Here is a 21,638-nt window from a genome sequence, read left to right as displayed (position 1 = left end):
GATAGAAGATCTGATCTTGGCTAGGAAACTATTTAGTTCTTTAACATAACCCAAGAAAGTGATCGAATTACTGCAGAAAAGTGCGATAATAGAGTCTAATTGTCAAAGAAAAAAAAAACTAAGGTGCTGCAACAATAATGTTTGACTTGTTAAAAGAAATTAAGGTAAATGGTATCATGTGATCAAGAATTGAGTTCTCATAGAGAAGGTCAGCCTGTAATTAGGCAAGGTTGAGAAAGAAAGAAAGAAAGAAAGAAAGACGGGCAAGCTTCACTGATGGGCTTTATATTTAAAGTTAACCACATCCTTCAATAGTCCATGGGCCAATATTTTAGCATACTGTTCAAGATTTCTCATTTCAATAAGCTCACAAAACATTATTTTTCCTGCTTATATGCTCACAAAGAACAGCTCACTGTGATAAGAGAATAGTGCAACATCATAGATAACAGAGACCTCAACATTATTAAGTATTGATATGTAAATAGTATTAACTCGTCATCCCTGCTGACTCCTCCTCTTTGTGAATAACAATCTTACCTTCTACAAATTCACATAACTGGATAGCAACAGCTAGTTGCCTACGTAGCTTCTTCACAATAAACACCTCGGGTTCTTCACATATTGTGACCACACTTCCTTTGCGGCCAAGTCGGCCTGTCCTTCCTGCCCTATGGGCATAATGAATTGAGTCTGTTGGAAGACCCAAATTGACCACAAGGTCACACTCTGGCACATCTAGTCCCCTAGCAGACAATTCATTTGTCACCAAAATTCTGAGTTCACCATCCTTGAATTTCTTTAAAGTTGTTGACCTAGCAAGTTTGCTAAGATCACCGTGTAACTCTGCAGCCTTGATCCCACGAGCCTCTAGCTTAAAGACAGCATCCTTTAGTGGCTTGGTGTTGTTCATGAAGGCAATCACTGTCTGTGCATCCAGGGCATGGACACATCTCCGTAAGGTGTCAACTTTGTGTTGAGCCTTGGAAACACAGTAGTAATGTTCCAAGCCTGGTGGCAAGCTGTCAACTGCTCCTTGTGTTACAGGGCTTGAGGTAGAGGTTCCATCAGAACTGGATCCAAAAGGAGTTGACCCTGGAAGGGAGATCGAATCAAGAGGAACTGCAGTTTTAGCTCTCACAAGGATTGGGTCGCGTCCCCAACTCCTAGCTGCCCGTATGACTGAAAATGGTACTGTTGCAGACACCATGACGGTTTGACGCTCAGATCGCCTGGCAAGTGGACCAAGTATTCCACTTGGTTGTGTACCAGATTTCCTCCCCACATGCTCAAGTATTCGATGCATATCTTCTCGGTAATTGAAAGACAAAAGCTGATCAACTTCATCCAATACCAGGAAACGACAGCCATGCGTGTGAAGCTTTCCGGCTGCTGAAATCTCTGCAATACGTCCTGGTGTGCCAACAACAATGAGTGGTTTATTTTTCTTGAGGGCTTCTTCCTGTCTTGAACGGTTTGCACCACCAACAAGCTGTTGGACGCACTTCTTATCAGCAGGACCCAGTAATTTCTCTGCCTCTCTTATTATTTGCATGCCTAACTCTCTTGAAGGAGCAACAATGACTGCTTCTATGCTTGGTTTCTTGTCAGACAGGTCTTCTGATGTAGTCTTTTTTAGTGGACCCACCTCGGAGAGAATAGGGAGAAGATAAGCAAGTGTCTTTCCAGAACCAGTATAAGATTGAATGACAACATCATGTTTCTTCAAAATGGTTGGAATAGCAGTAGACTGAATATCAGTAGGAACAATCAGACCTTCCTTCTCCAATTGATCGATTAACAAAGGCGACAGGCCAAGCTCTGAGAATGTCTTTGCAGAGAACACATTTTCGTCTATTTTCAGTGTACTTTTCGTCCGTACAGTCTTTGGCAAGCTATTCCTGGGAGTTTTAGCTTTAATTGGAGAAACTTTAGCAGACAGCTTTGAGGTTTCAAGATCAACTGTTTTATCTTTCTTCTCTGATACAGCTTTGCATTTGACTCCAAGACTGGAAAGAGATAGTGGACTGCTTTTATCATGAGCTTTATCACTAATCCAAGCAGCTTTGTGGAACTTATTTATCCTCAAAACAGATAGCTTCCTCGAGGAAAAGCAATCGCCAACAAAGAGGTACGAACGACTGGATGCCAGCGCAAGCAAATTCCGATTTGTGTGTCCAATAATTAGCTGCATTTTAAGCTCTCAAACAAAATATAGTGGGCAAATACGGTGATAGCCTCCGTAGTTACCCAAATATTGATATAGGAAGAGCTCTAGTGCATGATGCAGCTTTCACCTGCTAAGAGGAAAAGCAAGGCCACACATCGTAAGGAACCTTATCTACTGGTTAAGACATTCATTATGATGGCACCTATTTTCTTAGTTTCAGATAAAGAGCAAAGTAAACATTTCCACTCTCATGCATTATGCATAAGAGTGGAAACATATTCATAATTTTTGTCGGGAGACGGATCGGAGAGTGCTCAACCAATGAAGCACGGATACATATAGAGAATATGGATACAATTCGGATCCAGGGATGCAGAAAATTCTTAAAAAACAGGATTTTGATACGTCTAAACAATAAAAAGTTATATCCTAATGACAACCTATACATGTGTATGTGCAAAAAGAAATTTATACTCTAATGATGATCTACACATGACATTGCATTCAATATTTCAGTATCTCTATTATCTACGTTACCATTTAATAGCAAAAACGAGAATAGTAGATACTAAAGGCAATTAGACAAAGAACACGTCAGCTTAAGTAACTATATCAGAATTAGACAAAGAAGACAATTAATCATGTAATACTAAAGTATCCATATGATAGGGAGAAAAAACTGAGAAAAGAAAAAGATAAAATAAAGATAAAAAGAACTGAGGAACGAAACTGAAAACAGAATTTATGAAGGGGAAAGTGGAAGAAAATTCAGAGAAGAAACTGAGAAAAAAAAGAGAGAGAGAGACAATTAGAGGGAGAAGAAAATACCGGCGTGAGAGAGTGAGAGAGGACGATCGTCGTTGTGGAGTGCCGAGAGAATGGCGTCGCCGTCGGCTGGCTCGTCGAGAAAGGGGGAGAACGGGGAGCGGCGGCGGCGTTGTGGTCGAGAGAGACGTTGAGAGAGGGAGGGGGAGAGCTAGGGCGTGATGAAATGTTTGAAAGAGGGGAGAACCAACGGGGGAGAACGAATGGGGGGTGGAGTAGGTTGATGACCTTAACGGGTTTCTTAACGGTTTTATAAAATTAAATCCGCCCGATTACCTAAATAAATCTAAACTGTATTCAAAAAGTATCCAGCTATATTTAACCCCGTATCTCTAAAAACAAAAGTTAATAATTTTAATTTAAGATACTCCGAAAATATAGGGGATACAGATACTTATCCTATTTTGGGGTATGGATATTCAACACAGAAAATAAAATTTAAAATCATATCCTAACTAAAAAAGATACCGATAATTTTTAGATACAGATAGAATAAATTTTTTAACATAGATCGAATCTTAATGGAAAACTTATAGAATCTTAAATAGATTATGGCATTTTTTTAGACACAATTAATATAAAAATTAAAAGTTCTACAAAAATAAATTTTTATACATTAAATACATAAATTTAATAAAATTAATCTATATAAAAAAAAAACTATAGAACACATCATTAATAATTAGAAGCAAATAACACATTCTATATAATATAACATCATTAACAAAATTATAACAGCAAGAAACAAATATCACTTCGATTGAGCATTAACATACAAATAGCTTCAACGTATGAACAATTCGTTCACATTGACGTTAAGAAAGTTAAATTAACACAAATTCAAATACAAAGTCTAGAATTATACACAAACCTTCTATATGTAATTATTTTTATATTTCCAGTGGTGAGTTGAGAAAGTGCTTCTAGTAAGTAGCTACTTTTATATTTCTGACCATTAAGGAAGTAAAAGAGAAGTCATTAAAATAATCAATTGCTAATTAACCTGCATAAAGACCTACATCTAATTAACCTTGGATGAATAGGTTTCTGAAGCATCTTAGAAGAAACTAGATCAAAACAAGGACCACAATTACTAAAAAGATCAGCTATAGAAGATCATAACAAGCAAATATTGTAAGAGCTTAAAAGGACATACACATCTGATCAATAAAATTACTTATAAATAGATAATTTAACTCAAATTACCTATAAATAGGTGAAGCGATAAAGTAGTGATAACAGTGGAGTTTGGCGGCGGTGATAGAGTGGTGAGGGCAAGGAAGCTTGGTGACAACAATAGATTGGTGATGGCCGGGGAGCTTAATGGCGGCGAACTCGAGTAGGAATATTGATATTATTATGATACTAATTCACACACTAGTTATTAATTTTTATTATTACTATTATTATTATTATACAGTGAAAATTATTCTTTAGTGCTGGATTTGCGGTCTCCATGGAAGATGATAGACCATATCTTCTTTAAACAATGTCATGAGCTTTGTTCCTCCATTTGGGAATGATCACTCGCTCAAATATAACTTTTGAATCCACTGTCTCAGTATGAACTCCCTTCCTCGAACTCTGAGTTCCTCAATCTTGGCTGGAGGTAGGCTTAGCCACTTCCCTTCAGCTCCTCCCACTATGGGCTTGTGTCTATCCGTCATCAAAATATTTCCCATCTCGCGATAGAGCTTGATTCTTTTGTTGCTCACTAATGCACCGAAAGGTGTGCACGCTACTCCTTGCTCGTTGCTTCTTATTGTAGATGGTTGTGCACGTAAGTAATATTTGATGAAATGACTTGTTGCTTGCTAGGCTTCTCACGACCTCTTTATAGTCTGGATACTAGCATCATAAGTTCACTATCTTCGTCTTTCTCTAGTAAAAACTAGGCTGATCATCTCTCACTTCTTCTTCTTTTTTCTAAGGAACTGATTTGATCACAATTAATTATACCATATATTGGAAAAAAGTTACTTAAAAATAACACCGTGATAAAAGCTTGGAAGAGAGTTAGTTACCTGGCCAGGTCTAATGGGTGGGCTTTAAGCCTTTGTAAGTGAGCCGGATGGGCAGGGTCAAGCCCAATATTGAATTTTTGACCAATTTAGATTACATCTAAATTTAAATACTAAAAATGATTTATTTCACTATAGTCCTAACTAGAATGCTCAACTATTAAGCATTTCAGTAAAATACTTTAACTGTTAAGTAATTTTAAGTAAATACCCTTCTAGGCTAAGGGATACAAAGCATTATCTAAATCATTTCAACAAAAACACTAATATAATTCATGTTTTACTTGAAAAGCACCTCAAATTATCAGCGTTTTACTTAGATAAACTCATTCCACTCCTTTTGCTTCCAAGCACCTACTTATTCCTTACCAAAGGAGATGATGATCAGTGAACAAAGATCACATACTCCCATTATTGGCCCTGTGCCATTAAGGTCCCCATTTTTGCTCTGAGTTGATGTCAGCTCCACCCATCATCCTCTCTCTTTTTTTTCCTTTTCTCCACTCCTCTCAACCTTTCTATTATAATAATAACCACACCCTCACATATGGGTATCTCTTTCCCTTAGTCATGCCCCTTTCTTCCCCTCTCTACCTTTACTACTCTTATCAACTTTTATAGCCTAATCAAATTTGCACCAAGATGTATCTGCCTATCTAGAACTCTGGATGGTCACTTGTTCGCCTGACAACTTAGACTTTTGAGTCAACTGATTTTATGATACGATATGGACCACTGCATTCCTCTTTAGCAGTTGAGCCCATACTCTTTCATCCTCCTCTGCTTAAAACTCAAAATGTATCTTCTATATCTCAAAACTAAGGAAATCTTAATACTTTTCGATTGATTGGTTTAATTCTATGAAATATATATTGATCTCTAATTTATAATATATTAAATTTAACAAATAAAAACTATTGAAAATATAAAGAATATAAAGAAAGTAAGAAACACATAGAACTGCATAAAATTTGACATAACAAAAATAAAAAACATAAAATATGTAATGTAATTTTAACATAGATATTATAGCATAAAATTAAATTAAATAAAAAATATATTCAATATATCATCTTGAGGCATAATAACCTTTTAATATATATGTATATATGGCAGCTATATCTCTTAGCATATCAATTTCAAAAGACTTATTAGACAACAAGAACATCCTCTCTATTTATAGAACTCTTTTTTTTTCTTTTAAAATAATATGATTATATTTCTTTTTTGAATTAAAAAAATGCATGGTATATATTATCAAGGTGGTTAAAATAAACGAGTCAAGCTTAGCCAAAGTTGGCTCGCTTAGATCTATTTAAGCTTAAAATATAATATAAATATATACTTAGCTTGAACTAAAAACAAGCTAACACTAGACAAAATCTATCATCAAGTTTTACCTCACAAACTAGTTAAAGAGTTGCGTTCAGTAGTAGCTTGAAAGTCATATCATCTATCCATTTTTAACTCCCTAAGTTTGGCGTGAGATAGTCGATATATATATATATATATATATATGCTGGTTGGTGTTTCATGTCAGTTTCAATGTATAATGCATGCTCTCTTTTTTTCTTTTTCTTTCCTAGATGGCGAGCATGCCATGATGATTTAGAAGAGGAGAGATGGCTTGTTTGCATCATCATCATCATGGGCTCATGGCTTGTTCTTCACATGGTTTGTTCTTCACATGGCTGTCTGCTTCAACTCCATGTAGCTAATGAAATAGAAAGTTTATGTAGGTATATAGCAAGAGACCACTTTTTGAAGAACATAAAATTAAGTTAATTTATTAACTACTACATGTTAGCTTAACAGTAATATGGCGACCTTTCATCAGCTAAAAACAAACATCCTAGTTAATATAAACATAAGAAAGATGCTATCAACAAGTATATCTTAAAAGTAGGTATGATCACGCCAATCACTTATCACAATCCTCGGGTCCTACCATTAAAACTAAAAATGAAGAATTATATATATATATCAGAGAGAACTAACTCTTATGATAAATAATAATTACGGAAAGTCTAATAAAAAAATGTTGGTTGACTTAAAATTAGCGCGGAGACTTATAATTTTTGAAGCATTCCAACACTGGAATTGTGGCTTCTTCTAGAAAATGGAAAACCCCAGAGTTATCTAAACTCTAGCTAGCTTTGGATAACTTCCAAACTCTAACTTTTGTTAGAAACAATCATGCACAAGATTGCCAAAGTGCAACAAAGCAAATGATGTGTTAGTTTTTCTTTTGGGAGTCAAATTTGGAATTGATTTCAGATGGAATCAAACAATGAAATGTGAAGGGCTTAATTCTTTATAGCAGCCAATGAGGAACGACCAATTCCACTAATTTGTTAGTTGTTCATTTGACAAAGTTAATTCACAAGGAGTAAAAGAATTAGCTTTCAAAGGGATCATTAATTATCCAGATGGTCAAAGAGGACAATGAGTTATGGCCTATAAAAGTTTGCACATGAACAATGTACTTTATTAGGGGCCTATCCATATGTATAGATATCTATTGCCAGGAATCTAATTTGTCCCATAAACATAAAAATAAATTAGAAAATTTATGAGAAACATCTTATATTTTGCTTTTATTATCACCGCGAATCTATCACATGGGTATTTATCATTAGCCAACCGACTTAAATTTAACTTGATAGCGACCAATAGAACAAATTTTTACTGGAGAAAATTAAAATTATTTTTACACCTATATGATTAAAAGAACTAAATACCTATAATATAAGTTATCTTTAATAATTTGTTCTTAAAAAATTTATTGAGGCCAATTTGTTCGGCTGGTTAATCTCTATCCAAACAACTCCTATATTGAGTTCTTGGTTGTTCAATCACCCACCTCTGACTGTTTAGCCCTACCACACATGTAGTCTGAGTGGATTCCAAGGCATTCCAGTTAGCCCCATAGCTGGAGATATATGATTGAAAGAAGAAAAGGAAGATTTTGGACCATAATAAGGTTGGTTTATTTGTGTGAAAATAACATTACATGGCCTAAACCTTTTTTTATTTTTATTTTTAATTTTTAGTAGAGAGTGTTTTAATAAATATTTTATTAAATATCAACTCTATTGTCTACATGCAAACTTAATGGAATTGGATGATATGATGGTGTACTTAGAAAAAAAAGGGTTTAATATTTAGTTTAATGATGGGAAATGGTATCATTAACATTAAAGAAGAGATAGAATCATTTGAACGTCCGGATCCAAACTCGAAGACGACAACGCAACACGTGACCGGCTTTCCCAGGTCCGCTTTTTGCCGGCTTTTTCTCCACCGAAGAATAGGAGAGCGAAACAGTTGAGTTCCTATCTGCGCCGTCGGATCTCGATCCGACGGTTCACTTTTGAAACGGGCCCAAGACGCTAGCCTCGACGGGCTCCCTCCTTCCTCTTTACGTCCTTGCCTCTTTTTGCAGAAAACACCCCGCATTAATTGTATTTCAAAATTCAAATAGAAAATCTTAACCTGAATCTCCTGGGCCCCACCGTTAATTCCAACTTCGTCCTTGCCGGGGAATATATATTCCGTATTATACTAGGTACGTGTAGGGGTAAATCAGTCATTCGGCGTAGCCGTTAACTCCGTTAGTGTTTATTTTTCCTTGATCGGAGGAGGATTTGCTCGACCGTAAGTGTCACTTTGTGAACGGTGGGAGAACTTTCCGAAAAGGATATAAAGAAATTTATCGACCAAGGGAGTAAAATAATATCTGCGTATATATTTTTGTGGTATTAAAAAAATAGGAGAGGAGGTGAGGGAAAAGGAGAGAGAGAGAGAGAAGGAGAGAGCACACAGAGGAGCTCCTCTCTTTACTTGGCTTCCATTTCTCTCGAATTGGTTCTTTTCTTGATTAAACCGATTCAGAGATACTAGGAGATCATTTACTCGTTTGTTTAGGATTCTTTTTCTCTCTTCTCTTTTCCACTTTATTGGATTTTCTTCAAGGTTTCCGCTGGTGGACGATGTTTTAGATCCAAGAATCGTCCGGCTCTATTTATCTCTCCATTTTGTTTGAATGTTTGGGTTTTCTTTTGAATTGTTGGGGATTAGGCTCAATATTTGTGAGAAGATTTGAACGAATCTTGTTTTGATCGCGATTCGGGAGTTCATCTAGGGCTTCAGTTCGATTTGGGAGGGTATTTGATCCGATTGCGATGACGTCAGTGGAAATGCCGAAGAGATCGGCCGTGAAATCGCGCGTGCCGCTCGCGCTCAAGTCGGTGCGGTCTTTGCCGCTCGATTTCCGATTCACCACTGGTTCTCCTTCGGGGGAGGAAGATGGAAAGAAGCAAGAAACGAGCAATCTCGGAGCTTTGGAGGAAGAGGAGGTGGGAAGTATAGAGGGAAACGACGAGTCACCGTACAGTTCAAAGACCACTTCGCGGGAGGAGAGGCCGTTGGAAGAAGAAGAAGGGGAATCCGCAATGTCTCGGTTGCCAGCGGTGTCGCCGGCACGAATTGAGTCCAGATGGAGTGATACTAGTTCTTACGGTGCGAAAAAGGTGCACACTTCTACATCTTTTACTTCCATTCACGTAGAAATTAATGATCTTCTGCCATTTTAGAATCTAGCTCGTAAATTATGCAGCTTTTACAAGTTTTGAGTTAATATTGTCTTGCAAACAATTATGTATCTTTACTTGCGGACGCAACTGTCTTCTAACTCGTAATATTAAAAGAACTTGTTTGCTTAATTTGCAGAATGGTTGATTATTGGCTATCCTACTCTTGATCATTATTGATGTTGCCTAATTGTGTCACAAGTATCTGTTTTAATTTTACAATACTTTGGGGATCGTCTGGTGACTGAACTGTTAATACTATCTCACTTTCCCTTTCAGTCCTAGCTAAACACACCCAACTTGTTTTTTCGTCATAAGACTGCAAAACTCTTCATCTGCAATTCTGCATTATTGTGACTTGGATGTCTTCTGGTCTAATATTTTAAATTGCCTTTGTTGCATTATAATGAGCCTCCTCTCGTTGTTTGAAGTTGCCTTTTGTTTAAAAAAATTGATTTTGCAATAAATTTTTTGAAATTCTTTTCCTGTCTCACAGTAATTGGAATGGCTAGTATATCTATATTTGATAATAAGTCATAATAGGTAATTTGATATCGTAGACCTCCTTTGTTAGATATAATTTGCCTCACCAGTTTAACTATAGTATCTCACTGAGATGAAGATTTTTGGTGTTTCAAGGGCTGTATTATAATGTCGACTCTACATACAAAATCTAGTACAATTTTCTTTATTGGCTTTTCATTATCCTGATTTGCCTCTTTTATAATAGAGGTATATGGATTCCTCAGTACATTTTCTAACTTTAAACAACTAGCATAGCATCTGTCTTGTAACAAAAGACTTTTAATAATTGGGCTCGTTCATATTTTTTGACATAATGCTATGATAGAGAAATATCTGATGTTCATCCTGGTCTTGATAGGCATTGAATCTCATTACGGGGATTGCTGATTGCATAAACAATAAAATGTATCATAACAAATATGATGTGAGATTAGAACATATATTTCGACAGATTTACTGCTTAATGAAACAATACATCTTGAAACCAAACTATAGATGGTATTTGAAATGTTGTCTAACTGATCAGCCGAGTTACATGTACTTCTCTATCTTTGTTCGTGTTCTTTGAAAAGTTTTCTTTCCTGGCTGCCAGAACTGTTAAGCCACATCTTGTATATTGATTTACAATGAACTTTGTTCTGACTTCCAAGGTATTCATGTTCTTGTAAAGGGAGGCTTCGTTTGAGTGATGCTAATTTACTAATCTTATGACTGTTGTCTAGTAGATTCTACAAGACATTGTGGTCATACTGTCACAAACTCACAATACATCATCTTGTATATTGTAGTTCTGAACTACTGATTTTTGGTAACATAAAATTTATAGAAAATTTTCTTATCAGTATGATGATAAGTTTATTGGTACAGTGTTCAGACTAGCATTTGACAGCAAGAATTTCATATTGAAGTTTATTGTTTCAGAAGCTTCAAGCTTGGTGCCGGCTTACAAATGGTGATTGGGCATTAGGCAAGATACTTTCAGCTTCTGGGTCAGAGACTTTTCTGTCTCTTCCTGAGGGGGGAGTAAGATATTCCATCTGACACTAATGAAAATTGATCTTACTTCTTGATGTATTTTGGTTCATCATCGGAGCTATCATTTTCAGGTGTTAAAAGTGAACACCGAGAGTCTTCTACCTGCAAATCCTGAAATTCTTGATGGTGTGGATGATCTAATGCAGCTCAGTTATCTACATGAACCATCAGTTTTGTACAACTTGCAATATAGATACTCCCAAGACATGATATATGTGAGTACTATTAATTCATGTAAATAATTTGTATTAACCTCTAAAGATTCATATTTTGTCACATGAAGACATCTTTCTTTCATTTTTTTCACCTTAGACTAAAGCAGGCCCAGTTTTGGTTGCTATCAACCCATTTAAGAAAGTCCGTCTTTACGGGAATGATTTCATTGAAGCATATAGACGTAAAATTATGGACAGCCCACATGTTTATGCTATAGCTGATACTGCCATACGTGAAATGATAAGAGGTAATCTAGATGAAGTTAGCTTTTCATTTCTAAATTAATTTTTATAATGTGTCATTTTATCTACTTTATCACTGACTATAAGTTCAACTCTTTATCTGCAGAAGAAATGAATCAGTCGATTATTATAAGGTTTGTAAGTTGATGTTGCATTTTTCTGGCCACTGCTTGAATATGTAATAAATCTATGGTAAAATAAGGAAAAGAATAATGTAATTTGATATTGTCTTATATGCTATAGTACGTTGTACTCTATGCTATAGAAGTCCAGAGTCTGTTCCCTTTTCACTGCATCATAAATTCATAATGAAGTTCATAGAGCCAATCAATCTTCTCAAATACCAAATTTATCATTTTGTTCTTTTTAGTGGTGAGAGTGGAGCAGGGAAAACTGAAACTGCAAAGATAGCAATGCAGTATTTGGCTTCTCTTGGAGGAGGTAGCGGCATAGAGTACGAAATCTTACAGACCAATCCAATACTTGAGGCATTTGGCAATGCAAAGACATCAAGGAATGATAATTCCAGTCGGTTTGTGAGTTATCTACTTTATCCTACAGCCTTCCCATGTTGTCATCTACCAACTTTTCTTGAAGCCACACAATTACTAGCACATGTCTGAGATTCTTGTGCTGATAACTTGTGTTTCTTCTGAGATTTTTCACTCATGTCTTGGTTTACAATTTCAGGGAAAGCTTATTGAAATTCATTTCAGCACTACTGGTAAAATTTGTGGTGCCATGATTCAAACATGTAAGTTCCTGCTCACTCTCTTTATTTTGCACTAAACATGCTTCATTTTGGACTAACTGTGACATTTGACCTCCTTGTTGGCTTGCTGTCAACGGCAGTTCTACTTGAGAAGGTATTTAATACTTACCCTCTTTATGGGTATTTTTTATTGGAACAAAAGTAATTTCATCTTTTGTTATTTCAATTGCTCCAATTTTTTCTTGTGCAGTCAAGAGTTGTACAATGTGCAGTTGGTGAACGGTCATATCATATTTTTTATCAGCTTTGCTCTGGTGCTCCCTCGTCTTTAAGAGGTATGAAACCTCCATTTATGTCATATATATTTTTTATCAGCTTAGCAGTTACCTTATTATCGTAGATAGCTTTTCTTTCTGTTTTATCTTGCTTTCAACTCTTTTATCTCCCTTTACCATTTAGGTAAGTCAACTATCTCTTGTTCTCAAACATAGGCACTGTTAGCTCAGTAGCTCTCTGATGCTATATATTATTTGTCATATTCATTATTTTAGGAAGATATCATTGTGGAACTTATATGATCTTTTATTTTTTAGATGCCATATCTCTTCTGGACTTTGGAGATGTTCTTATATTTTCTGCTTTGTACTGTTCTCTTGTTGTAACTTCTCATTTACCAGCTTAAATGCTGCTTTCTTTTTCCTGGAAATAGAGAAATTGAATTTGAGGCATGCAAATGAATATAAGTATCTGAAGCAGAGCACTTGCTATTCAATTGCTGGTGTTGATGATTCTGAAATGTTTCGATCTGTACTGGTATGGCTCTAATTGCTTCCCAAGTTTGTCTCATACTTACACTTTATAATATCTTCAGTGTACACTACTGTCATGCTGACTAACTTCCATTGTTCCAGGAAGCTATGAATGTTGTTCATATCAGCAAAGAGGATCAAGAGAATGTATTTGCAATGCTTGGTGCAGTCCTATGGTTGGGAGAAATTTCATTTACTGTGATTGATAATGAAAACCATGCTGAAGTGGTTGCAGATGAAGGTAAAACCCTACAAGCAATCTCTTTTATGATACATAAATTTATTCTCATATTATTATACCCTCTTCAAGTTTTTTTTCTTTTCCATATTTTCATTCAAAATAGATGTTGGCAAGTTGAGCAAGGTCCTTCTGTACTACCTAAACTTTGTACAGATTGTGTCCACCAATCCGACAAATATCGATTTTATTTCTTATTGCTTGTCCATTATTAGAGCAGGCTTTCTTTTCAGTTGTGAGTATCCTATGTCCTCCACAAGACTCTTAAAATTAGGTCAATTTTCCATTGTTTAATGATGGTAATGTTTCCTGATCCTTGACATTTTATCATTTGATTCAATAAAAATCTATTCATGCCATGAAATTTCAGGTCTCAACTTGTTCTGTTATGCATGTGAATTTGTTATAATCTGTTAACTGAACCATTTTATTTACTTCAGAGGCTCAGAGTACATGAGTCAATGTGATGTCACAAGTATGAGAATGCCACTTAGATATGGAGTCAATAGTTTATACTTTCAGAGTGGAGAGGGACTCAGAACTTGGACATGCAGATGCATGCATTACCATACCAAGTCCATGTTTATAATATAAAGGGTTGTCTGCAAACCAGCATAGACTGATTTTCCAGTCATTTTGTTTTCTGTATGTATGTAGCACTTTAAATTTCCCACTTGCTGTAAAATTTTACCTTGATCATCGTCTTGCTTTTCTTCTCTAGATTTATAGTCTGCTCTTTTGTTAACTCAAATCTACATATTTTTTTAATCTTATCATTAACTTTATGCCATATCATTTGTTAACCTTCTACTTTGGCTATCTTCTGTGGTGCATCTGTTGTTTCTATACTAAAGACAACTGGTAATGTTTCAGGTGCACATACTGTCGCTAAACTTATTGGTTGTAGTTTTGACAATCTTAAATTAGCTCTATCAACTCGTAAAATGAGAGTTGGCAATGACAATATTGTCCAGAAACTTACTCTTTCACAGGTTCGTGATGTTTGTCAATTAGAAGTAATATTTATTGAACCAGAAGGTATATTGGTTTCATTTTTCATCTTTGTTGAAGAGTGACTCAAAACTCACCAGCTTATTTTGTTTTTCATTGTAGGCAACTGACACAAGAGATGCATTGGCTAAATCACTATATGCTAGCCTGTTTGAATGGCTCGTAGAACAGATCAACAAATCACTTGCAGTTGGCAAGCGTCGCACTGGCAGATCTATTAGCATACTCGATATCTACGGCTTCGAATCTTTTGATGTACTCTTCTTCTCACGTGAATGTGCCTGTTGGAATTATTAGATAAATTCTCATAATGAATTCATGCTTTTGCAGAAGAACAGTTTTGAACAATTTTGCATTAATTATGCTAATGAAAGGCTGCAACAACACTTCAATCGCCACTTGTTTAAACTGGAACAAGAGGTAAGTTTGTGCAATCTTTTAGTAACTAGAAAGGGAGAAACAAATAAGGTAATGAAGATTTATGTGATTTTGTCATGCTGTAGTTCAAACTTTATGGTTATATTTTTGATTTATTTAGCTTCTTGTGACATTTCTTATTAAGTTCTTTAGTGCCTCTGTTATTTTAAATCTTCTTCTATGGTAGTGAATGATAGTTCATGCAGAGAGATGATTATTATAACACACTTCTTATGAAAACTTGTCTGAAAGGTTGCCTCTACTTTCTTCTATTCTAGTTGTAGTTCTTTGTTCTTACCAAAACATTCAAATCTACCATAAGAATCATCAGCGATGGAGTTAATATCCTAATGAAGGATAGTTAAGTATCTGGAATTTGCTTTAGAGCTCATTGGTGTTTAGAAACAGAAACTTAAGTTAATATTTGCCGCTAGAGCTTCATCTTTCCTATTTTTATGAATTATGCACACTTGAAGGATGGTGTTGTTATTCCAAAATGGTCTCTGAATTATCGAGTATTTAGTCATAGTAGAATCTATAACCTAATTTGTACGTGCCTTGACTACCCGAAAAAACTAAAAGTATGTTTGATGTTCCTGCATCTCGGTTTGCTGTATTATGCTCCTTAAATCAATTAATATGTATTCTCTCTAATCGCATTCTTTTTCCTTATTCTTCTGATATTTGTCATGATATAGTTATCTCTTTACTTGTCATGCATAGCTCACTAGTTAACTTCTTTTCCACTTCTATCATTGTTTTCCTTTTCTATTTTTTGTAACTATTTTGTTGTTGATTTCTTATACATAATCTTCTCATGTGTCTCTTAAATATCTTTTTTCGCCAAATGTTTTGATTCTGTAGTTTTGATCTCTTAAAAAATTATATACATACTATCATTTCTGTCTACAGGAATATATTGAAGATGGCATAGACTGGGCAAAGGTTGACTTCGAGGACAACCAAGATTGCCTAAATCTTTTTGAGAAAGTATGGAATAGTTTACTCGTTTTACTCTACCTACTGGTTCTTTTGTTTGCAGTTGATTGCCTACGCTTAGCTACCAAAAGTATTGAATATTTGTGGAGGGGATGCTTTACTTAATATGATTTCTTTGGTATCCTGTATTGTTGTGTTAAAGCATATTTAAGCAGAGTTTTTTTTTTCCCTTTTTTTCCTTTACAGTTTACTTCCCCCGGACTTCACTTAGCAATGAAGTAATGACTTCTTTTTGTCAATGGTGCCATCTAGTTTGTAATATTGTGATGAATTAGTGTATTGTCCAATCAAATGAGAGTGGACTAATGCACTTAGTTTTGGCAATTGCTCATCCGGCCCGATGTGCTATTTAACATTACTTGTGGTTAGGGCTATCAAAAGAACTCACCAGCTCGCAAGGCTCGTAATTTTCTAGCTTGAAAAATTAATCGAGCTGAGCCGAGCTAGAGTCATTTCACTCGCTCGATTGGAGCTCGATTACCATAACATATATATATATAGCCATAGCCCTTAGATTGTCCAGCCTAGTCTTTAACACAATCTGCAAAATATTTTATTCTTCCTCCATCACTATGCAAGTCACATTAGAAGTGACAACAAATTAGTGGCTTGCAAAGAAAGCCACCTTGTTCCTTTCCTTTTGTTTTGATTTGAGCAACCACATCCCTTACAAGACGAGATATTCCTTCATCATGGCAAGCCACCATGCTTTGCCATTGTTTTTGAAAACGCTCCATCATCCTAAGTGATTGCCCCTTCTGTCTCAACTGACATCGGCTTTCTTTGATCCCATTAGTCAATCTCGCCACCACCTCCCCCACTGATTCACCGGAGCAAGCAACTTTGTGTTCCCCTTCTTCTTTGCCAGTGTTGAGGGAGACGATAAGTCGGTGTCGAGGGAGACGCCATTGTCGTGAAAGATGACGAGGAGGTCGCAATTGAGCTATTGAGCTATTGAGCTGAGCCAGGTTTATTCAGCTTGTCTCAAGCTCCAGCCAAGCTCAAGCTGAGAAAAAAATGCTATCGAGCTGAGCTGAGCTGAGCTAGGCCCAACTTACTCAAGTTCGGGTCGTTTACACTACTTGTGGTGGCAAGCTCAAAATTAAGTTTCTCTTTTGGCACGTTAGTACAGAATTGTGGATGCCCAAAGTCGTATAAATATTAGAGGTTTTTACAGTGAAATAGCATAACTTGAAGGCCTTTCTTCCTTCATTAGAATGATATATTAATGGGAAAATCTGATATTGTTACCCACTTTGATCTATTCATAGTAAACTTGTTACATTTCTAGTTAGAGCGGGTGAATCATTAAAGCAAGATGGAATTTTATATATTTGTGAACTTTTTATTACATTTCTGCTGCTGAGATCTATAGATGTCAATATGCAAGAAAAGGATAATTATCTTATATTCATTAGATGCAGTATATTATTGACACAACTTTTTCTTTGTTACACTATGCAGAAGCCGTTGGGGTTGTTGTCTCTTTTAGATGAGGAGTCCACTTTCCCTAATGGTACAGATCTCACTTTTGCGAACAAACTTAAACAGCACCTTGATTTTAATTCTTGCTTTAGAGGAGAAAGAGGCAAAGCTTTCACTGTTCGTCACTATGCGGGGGAGGTTTGCCTTATGTCCTATATGACTCATACAACAATTATCTTTGCTTATTAATTCAATGTAATTGATAATTAAACTCCAAAATTAGGTGGCCTATGACACTTCGGGATTTCTAGAGAAGAATAGGGATCTATTGCACATGGATTCTATTCAACTCCTTGCTTCAAGCAAATGCATTCTTCCTCAATTATTTGCATCCAAGATGCTTGCACAATCTGATAATTTGTCATCAAATCCATATAGATCAAGTGGAGCAGATTCCCAAAAGCTAAGTGTGGCGATGAAGTTTAAGGTAAATCTTTGGCACGTTTTTCTCTGCTCAACTTTGATTGCTCATATGATGCTGTAAGCTTTTATTTACTTTGTCTTAGTGAAGAGTAGAAGTGCTACGATTTTTATTTTTTGTTTTGGTGTTGTACAATCTCCCTGCATCTCTTGTAGCTGGAATATTATTGGATTTGGTTTCTATCAGTTGATTGTATCTAAACCCAGTCTGCATCAAGATGTCCCAAATGTATCTCAGGACAGTCTATAACATAAGCAATGTTGATTAACTTTTACTTGCAATCTCTAGGGGCAACTATTCCAATTGATGCAAAGACTCGAGAGTACAACACCCCATTTCATACGATGCATTAAGCCAAACAATTCACAACGTCCAGCAATTTATGAACAAGGACTGGTACTTCAACAACTTAGGTGTTGTGGTGTTCTTGAAGTAGTCCGAATCTCAAGATCTGGGTATCCTACGAGAATGTCTCACCAAAAGTTTGCCAGACGGTAAGTGACTTTTGTGCTTTTCCAGATCATTTATGCAATCTTATCCATTTCAGAAGGTATAAATGCTCTCTCCCATACCAGGTATGGCTTTCTTCTTCTTGAGAACGTTGCATCTCAAGACCCACTTAGTGTTTCAGTTGCAATTCTTCAGCAATTCAACATTTTGCCTGAGATGTACCAAGTTGGATACACAAAATTGTTCTTCCGAACTGGTCAGGTGAGATAACTACCGTTGGTTGTCAACTGACAGATTGATTCACATTATCGACTGCCCTGACTTGTTAGTTTGGTAATGTAGAGTGCACCAAGTAATATATGACTGTTTGCTACATGTCTTTACTATGATCCATAACATAATACTCCCCAATAAATGCATCCATTTGAGGACTTGCATCAGCTTTAGGTACCACAATTTCTTTTGTTTTGTTTTGTTTTGTTTTGTTTTGTTTTGTTTTGTTTTGTTTTGTGAGAGTATGATTTGTTTGATCCCTTGGAAAAGGATTAGTACATCTTTAGCTGAGTTTTACTTGATCATGTGAGAGTATTGAGTCAAAAATTTCTTTTGTTGGTGTCATCATGGACTCTTGAAAATAAAGATTGGCGCACTGGAAGATACAAGAAATCGCACACTGCATGGTATTTTAAGGGTCCAGAGCTGCTTCAGAGGCTATCAAGCCCGACATCATGTGAGGGAGCGGGCAAGAGCAATTGTTACATTGCAATCATGTATATCTTCTAATCTTCAAAATATTGGAATTTGATTTTCGAAATTATTTCTTTTTCTGATTTAAGGTTTGTTTCTTTATTTATTTCAATCTCTGATTTGAGCTATTTATAAATTTTTGCAGTTGTCAGGGGTGAGAGGTCAAGACAAGTATATTTGGGCTTGCTGCAGAGTCACAGAGCTGCAATAATTTTGCAGAGAAATATTAAAGGAGGGGCTGCTAGGAAGAACTTTGTAGATATTCGTAATGCTTCGGTGGTAATACAGTCAGGTAAGAATCTCTTTTTTCTTAATGTCTTTTGGTAGACATGATGCAGTTGGATTTGCTCTAATGATTCTTCAGTTATATTATACAGTTATCCGTGGTTGGCTCGTTAGAAGGTGTTCTGGAAATATAGCCCTGCTGAACAACATAAGAGGACTAGAAGACAAGAAGGTAGTGTATTTTTTTAATAAGTCAACTTGTTTTCCTTGCAACATGCATTGATGCATAAGAAAGATGCATCTCACAATCTAATATAAATCATTCTACATGTTCAACTTCCTACATCATAGGATTTGCTGCAAAAGTTCTTACTTGGAAATTGATTTCATAGGCTAAATTTGAAGATATTAATATAGATCTTCATATGCAACATTAGCATATAGATTGTTTATTAATTAAAATTTTATCAATTCCTTAATTTTTTTAGCTTTTTACTTCAATTTTCAGCTCCTAGATAAAATAGTTTTGCCAACTAAGGTTTCTCTTTCTGGTAGGAAGCTAGAATACTCTGTTTTTCTCCATTCTTGCTATTCTAATAAAATACTTTAAGACTGTTGCAAACAGTTCCTTTTTAATGTTAGTACAACTACACCTATAAAACTGGATTCTGAGAAAGATTTAAATACATTCATTTGCAATTTAACACAATTTTGATATTTCTTAATGTCAACTCTGTATTTTGTCTCCTTTTATGTGGGTGCAGGTGCCTTGTACAAGTATCATTCAGATACTTGGACTTCTGATGATGAAAATCTTTCCTTCATGCATCTAAAATGAAATAAAAACCTAATTATATTTCATTATAAGACAGGTGCCTTGTACTAGTATTATTCAGATACAAGTATTTTAAGACAGGTGCCTTGTACAGGTGCCTCGTACAAGTATCATTCAGATACTTGGACTTCTGATGATGAAAATCTTTCCTTCATGCATCGAAAATGAAGTAAAAACCTAATTATATATCATTATAAGACAGGCTTTAACCATTAGTTTTGATTAGATGCTACTGTAACCATCTTATTATTGGACTTACATAGTCATATCTGCAAAAATTGCTGTATTCTCTTAGGACAATATTCATCCTCCTTGCACTTATTATTTGGATATAAATATTAGTTGAATGTGATACATAGAAGCAATTATGCATCATCAATGTTCTGGTTTTTCATTTATTTACTTTGTGAAATATTTAGAAAAATTCAAGCAGACGTCACTGAGTAGGAGCTGGTTCAGCCTTGGAGCTTTATGTCTTTTGAACTGACCTTTTCTTTGTTGATTATGTGCATGGAGTAAATCACTGAAGCTATTTTTAATTTTGTTCAGGGGTCTGAATCTGATCAGATACTGGTTAAGGCATCTGTCTTGGCAGAGCTACAAAGGAGAATTTTGAAGGCTGAGGCTGCTCTTAGAGAGAAGGAAGAAGAGAATGACATACTCCATCAGAAACTCCAGCAATATGACAACCGGTGGTTAGAATACGAGCAAAAGATGAGATCTATGGAAGAAGTGTGGCAAAAGCAGATGAGATCTTTGCAGTCCAGCCTTTCTATCGCAAAGAAAAGCCTTGCTATGGATGATGCTGAGCGAATATCAGATGCATCGGTGGAGCAAAGCTGGGACAGTAACACAAACCATGTTGCAACCAGGAGACGTGAGGACAGTGGGACACATTTGGGGTCACGGGTCCTTGACCGTGAAATGAGTGCAGGCCTCAGTGTTATCAGCCGCTTGGCTGAAGAATTCGAGCAACGGAGTCAAGTTTTTGTTGACGACACGAAGTTCCTGGTGGAGGTGAAGTCTGGGCAGGCAGAAGCTAGCCTCAATCCAGAAAGAGAACTGAGGCGGCTAAAACAGAACTTTGAATCATGGAAGAAGGATTTTAACCTTCGCCTACGTGAGACTAAGGTTATTTTAAACAAGCTGGGAACTGATGAAGCAAATTCCGATAAGGTAAAGAGAAAATGGTGGGGAAGGTTGAACAGCTCAAAGATCATTTGAAACATATCTTTCATCTTCCATCTCATTATAAGCCAAGCATTATATATATTTGAGGATCTCCAGAATACAAAATCCAGTTTCCTTCTCAGCGTTTGTAAATGATGAAGGAACAAACCAGTTTCCCGCACTGGTTTTGTGAATGATGGAAGACCAACTGTAGAGGTTTTCCATGCCCCTTGCAATAGGTGACCCCAACAACACGATTGTATGTAATTACTTGGAGTTGAATTGGCTTAATGGCAAGTAGGTTTCTTGCAAATTAAGAGCTGTCATACAATATTTCTTCATATCTAGATCGATAAGTGATTATATGAATGACTTTTTCTTGAGCAGCAGGTGGTTCAATCATTTTGGTAAACCCTGGTTCTTCTGCCCTTATACCCATCCATAAATTGTGGCATCTGTGTAAATTAATGGACTTGTTTACCCTGTTAGTTTT

General features: G+C 36.0%; 2 protein-coding genes across 3 annotated transcripts; one reads left to right on the top strand and one right to left on the bottom strand.

The window, feature by feature from the left end:
• Nucleotides 1-271: 271 nt before the first annotated feature.
• On the bottom strand, nt 272-3,189 carry LOC140767628 (DEAD-box ATP-dependent RNA helicase 47A). Of its 2 annotated transcripts, none has more exons than XM_073107622.1 (2): nt 2,999-3,189; nt 272-2,300 (listed from the first exon to the last, which is right to left on the bottom strand). In XM_073107622.1, exon 2 carries the CDS (start codon nt 2,192-2,194, stop codon nt 491-493), a length of 1,704 nt encoding a protein of 567 aa, XP_072963723.1. In that variant the 5' UTR covers nt 2,195-2,300; nt 2,999-3,189; the 3' UTR covers nt 272-490. The 2 variants fall into 2 exon arrangements, with proteins under 2 accessions (XP_072963723.1, XP_072963722.1); XM_073107621.1 differs by having other exon boundaries at nt 272-2,297.
• A 5,595-nt stretch (nt 3,190-8,784) lies between these two features.
• Nucleotides 8,785-21,531, top strand: LOC140766596 (myosin-1-like). Its single transcript, XM_073106023.1, has 23 exons — nt 8,785-9,548; nt 11,055-11,156; nt 11,240-11,383; nt 11,481-11,631; nt 11,733-11,760; nt 11,997-12,162; nt 12,317-12,380; nt 12,479-12,492; nt 12,589-12,673; nt 13,048-13,151; nt 13,250-13,388; nt 14,259-14,377; nt 14,499-14,651; nt 14,727-14,816; nt 15,726-15,803; nt 17,277-17,435; nt 17,521-17,724; nt 18,007-18,212; nt 18,294-18,429; nt 18,809-18,938; nt 19,061-19,207; nt 19,293-19,372; nt 20,525-21,531. Exons 1-23 carry the CDS (start codon nt 9,201-9,203, stop codon nt 21,197-21,199), a joined length of 3,522 nt encoding a protein of 1,173 aa, XP_072962124.1. The 5' UTR covers nt 8,785-9,200; the 3' UTR covers nt 21,200-21,531.
• Nucleotides 21,532-21,638: the final 107 nt, after the last annotated feature.

Source organism: Typha angustifolia, chromosome 9 (assembly GCF_048772165.1).
Source record: "Typha angustifolia cultivar Huaian chromosome 9, ASM4877216v1, whole genome shotgun sequence".
Lineage (NCBI taxonomy): Eukaryota > Viridiplantae > Streptophyta > Magnoliopsida > Poales > Typhaceae > Typha > Typha angustifolia.
Note: the sequence above shows the minus strand (reverse complement) of the source record. Positions and strands in the feature narration are given on the sequence as shown.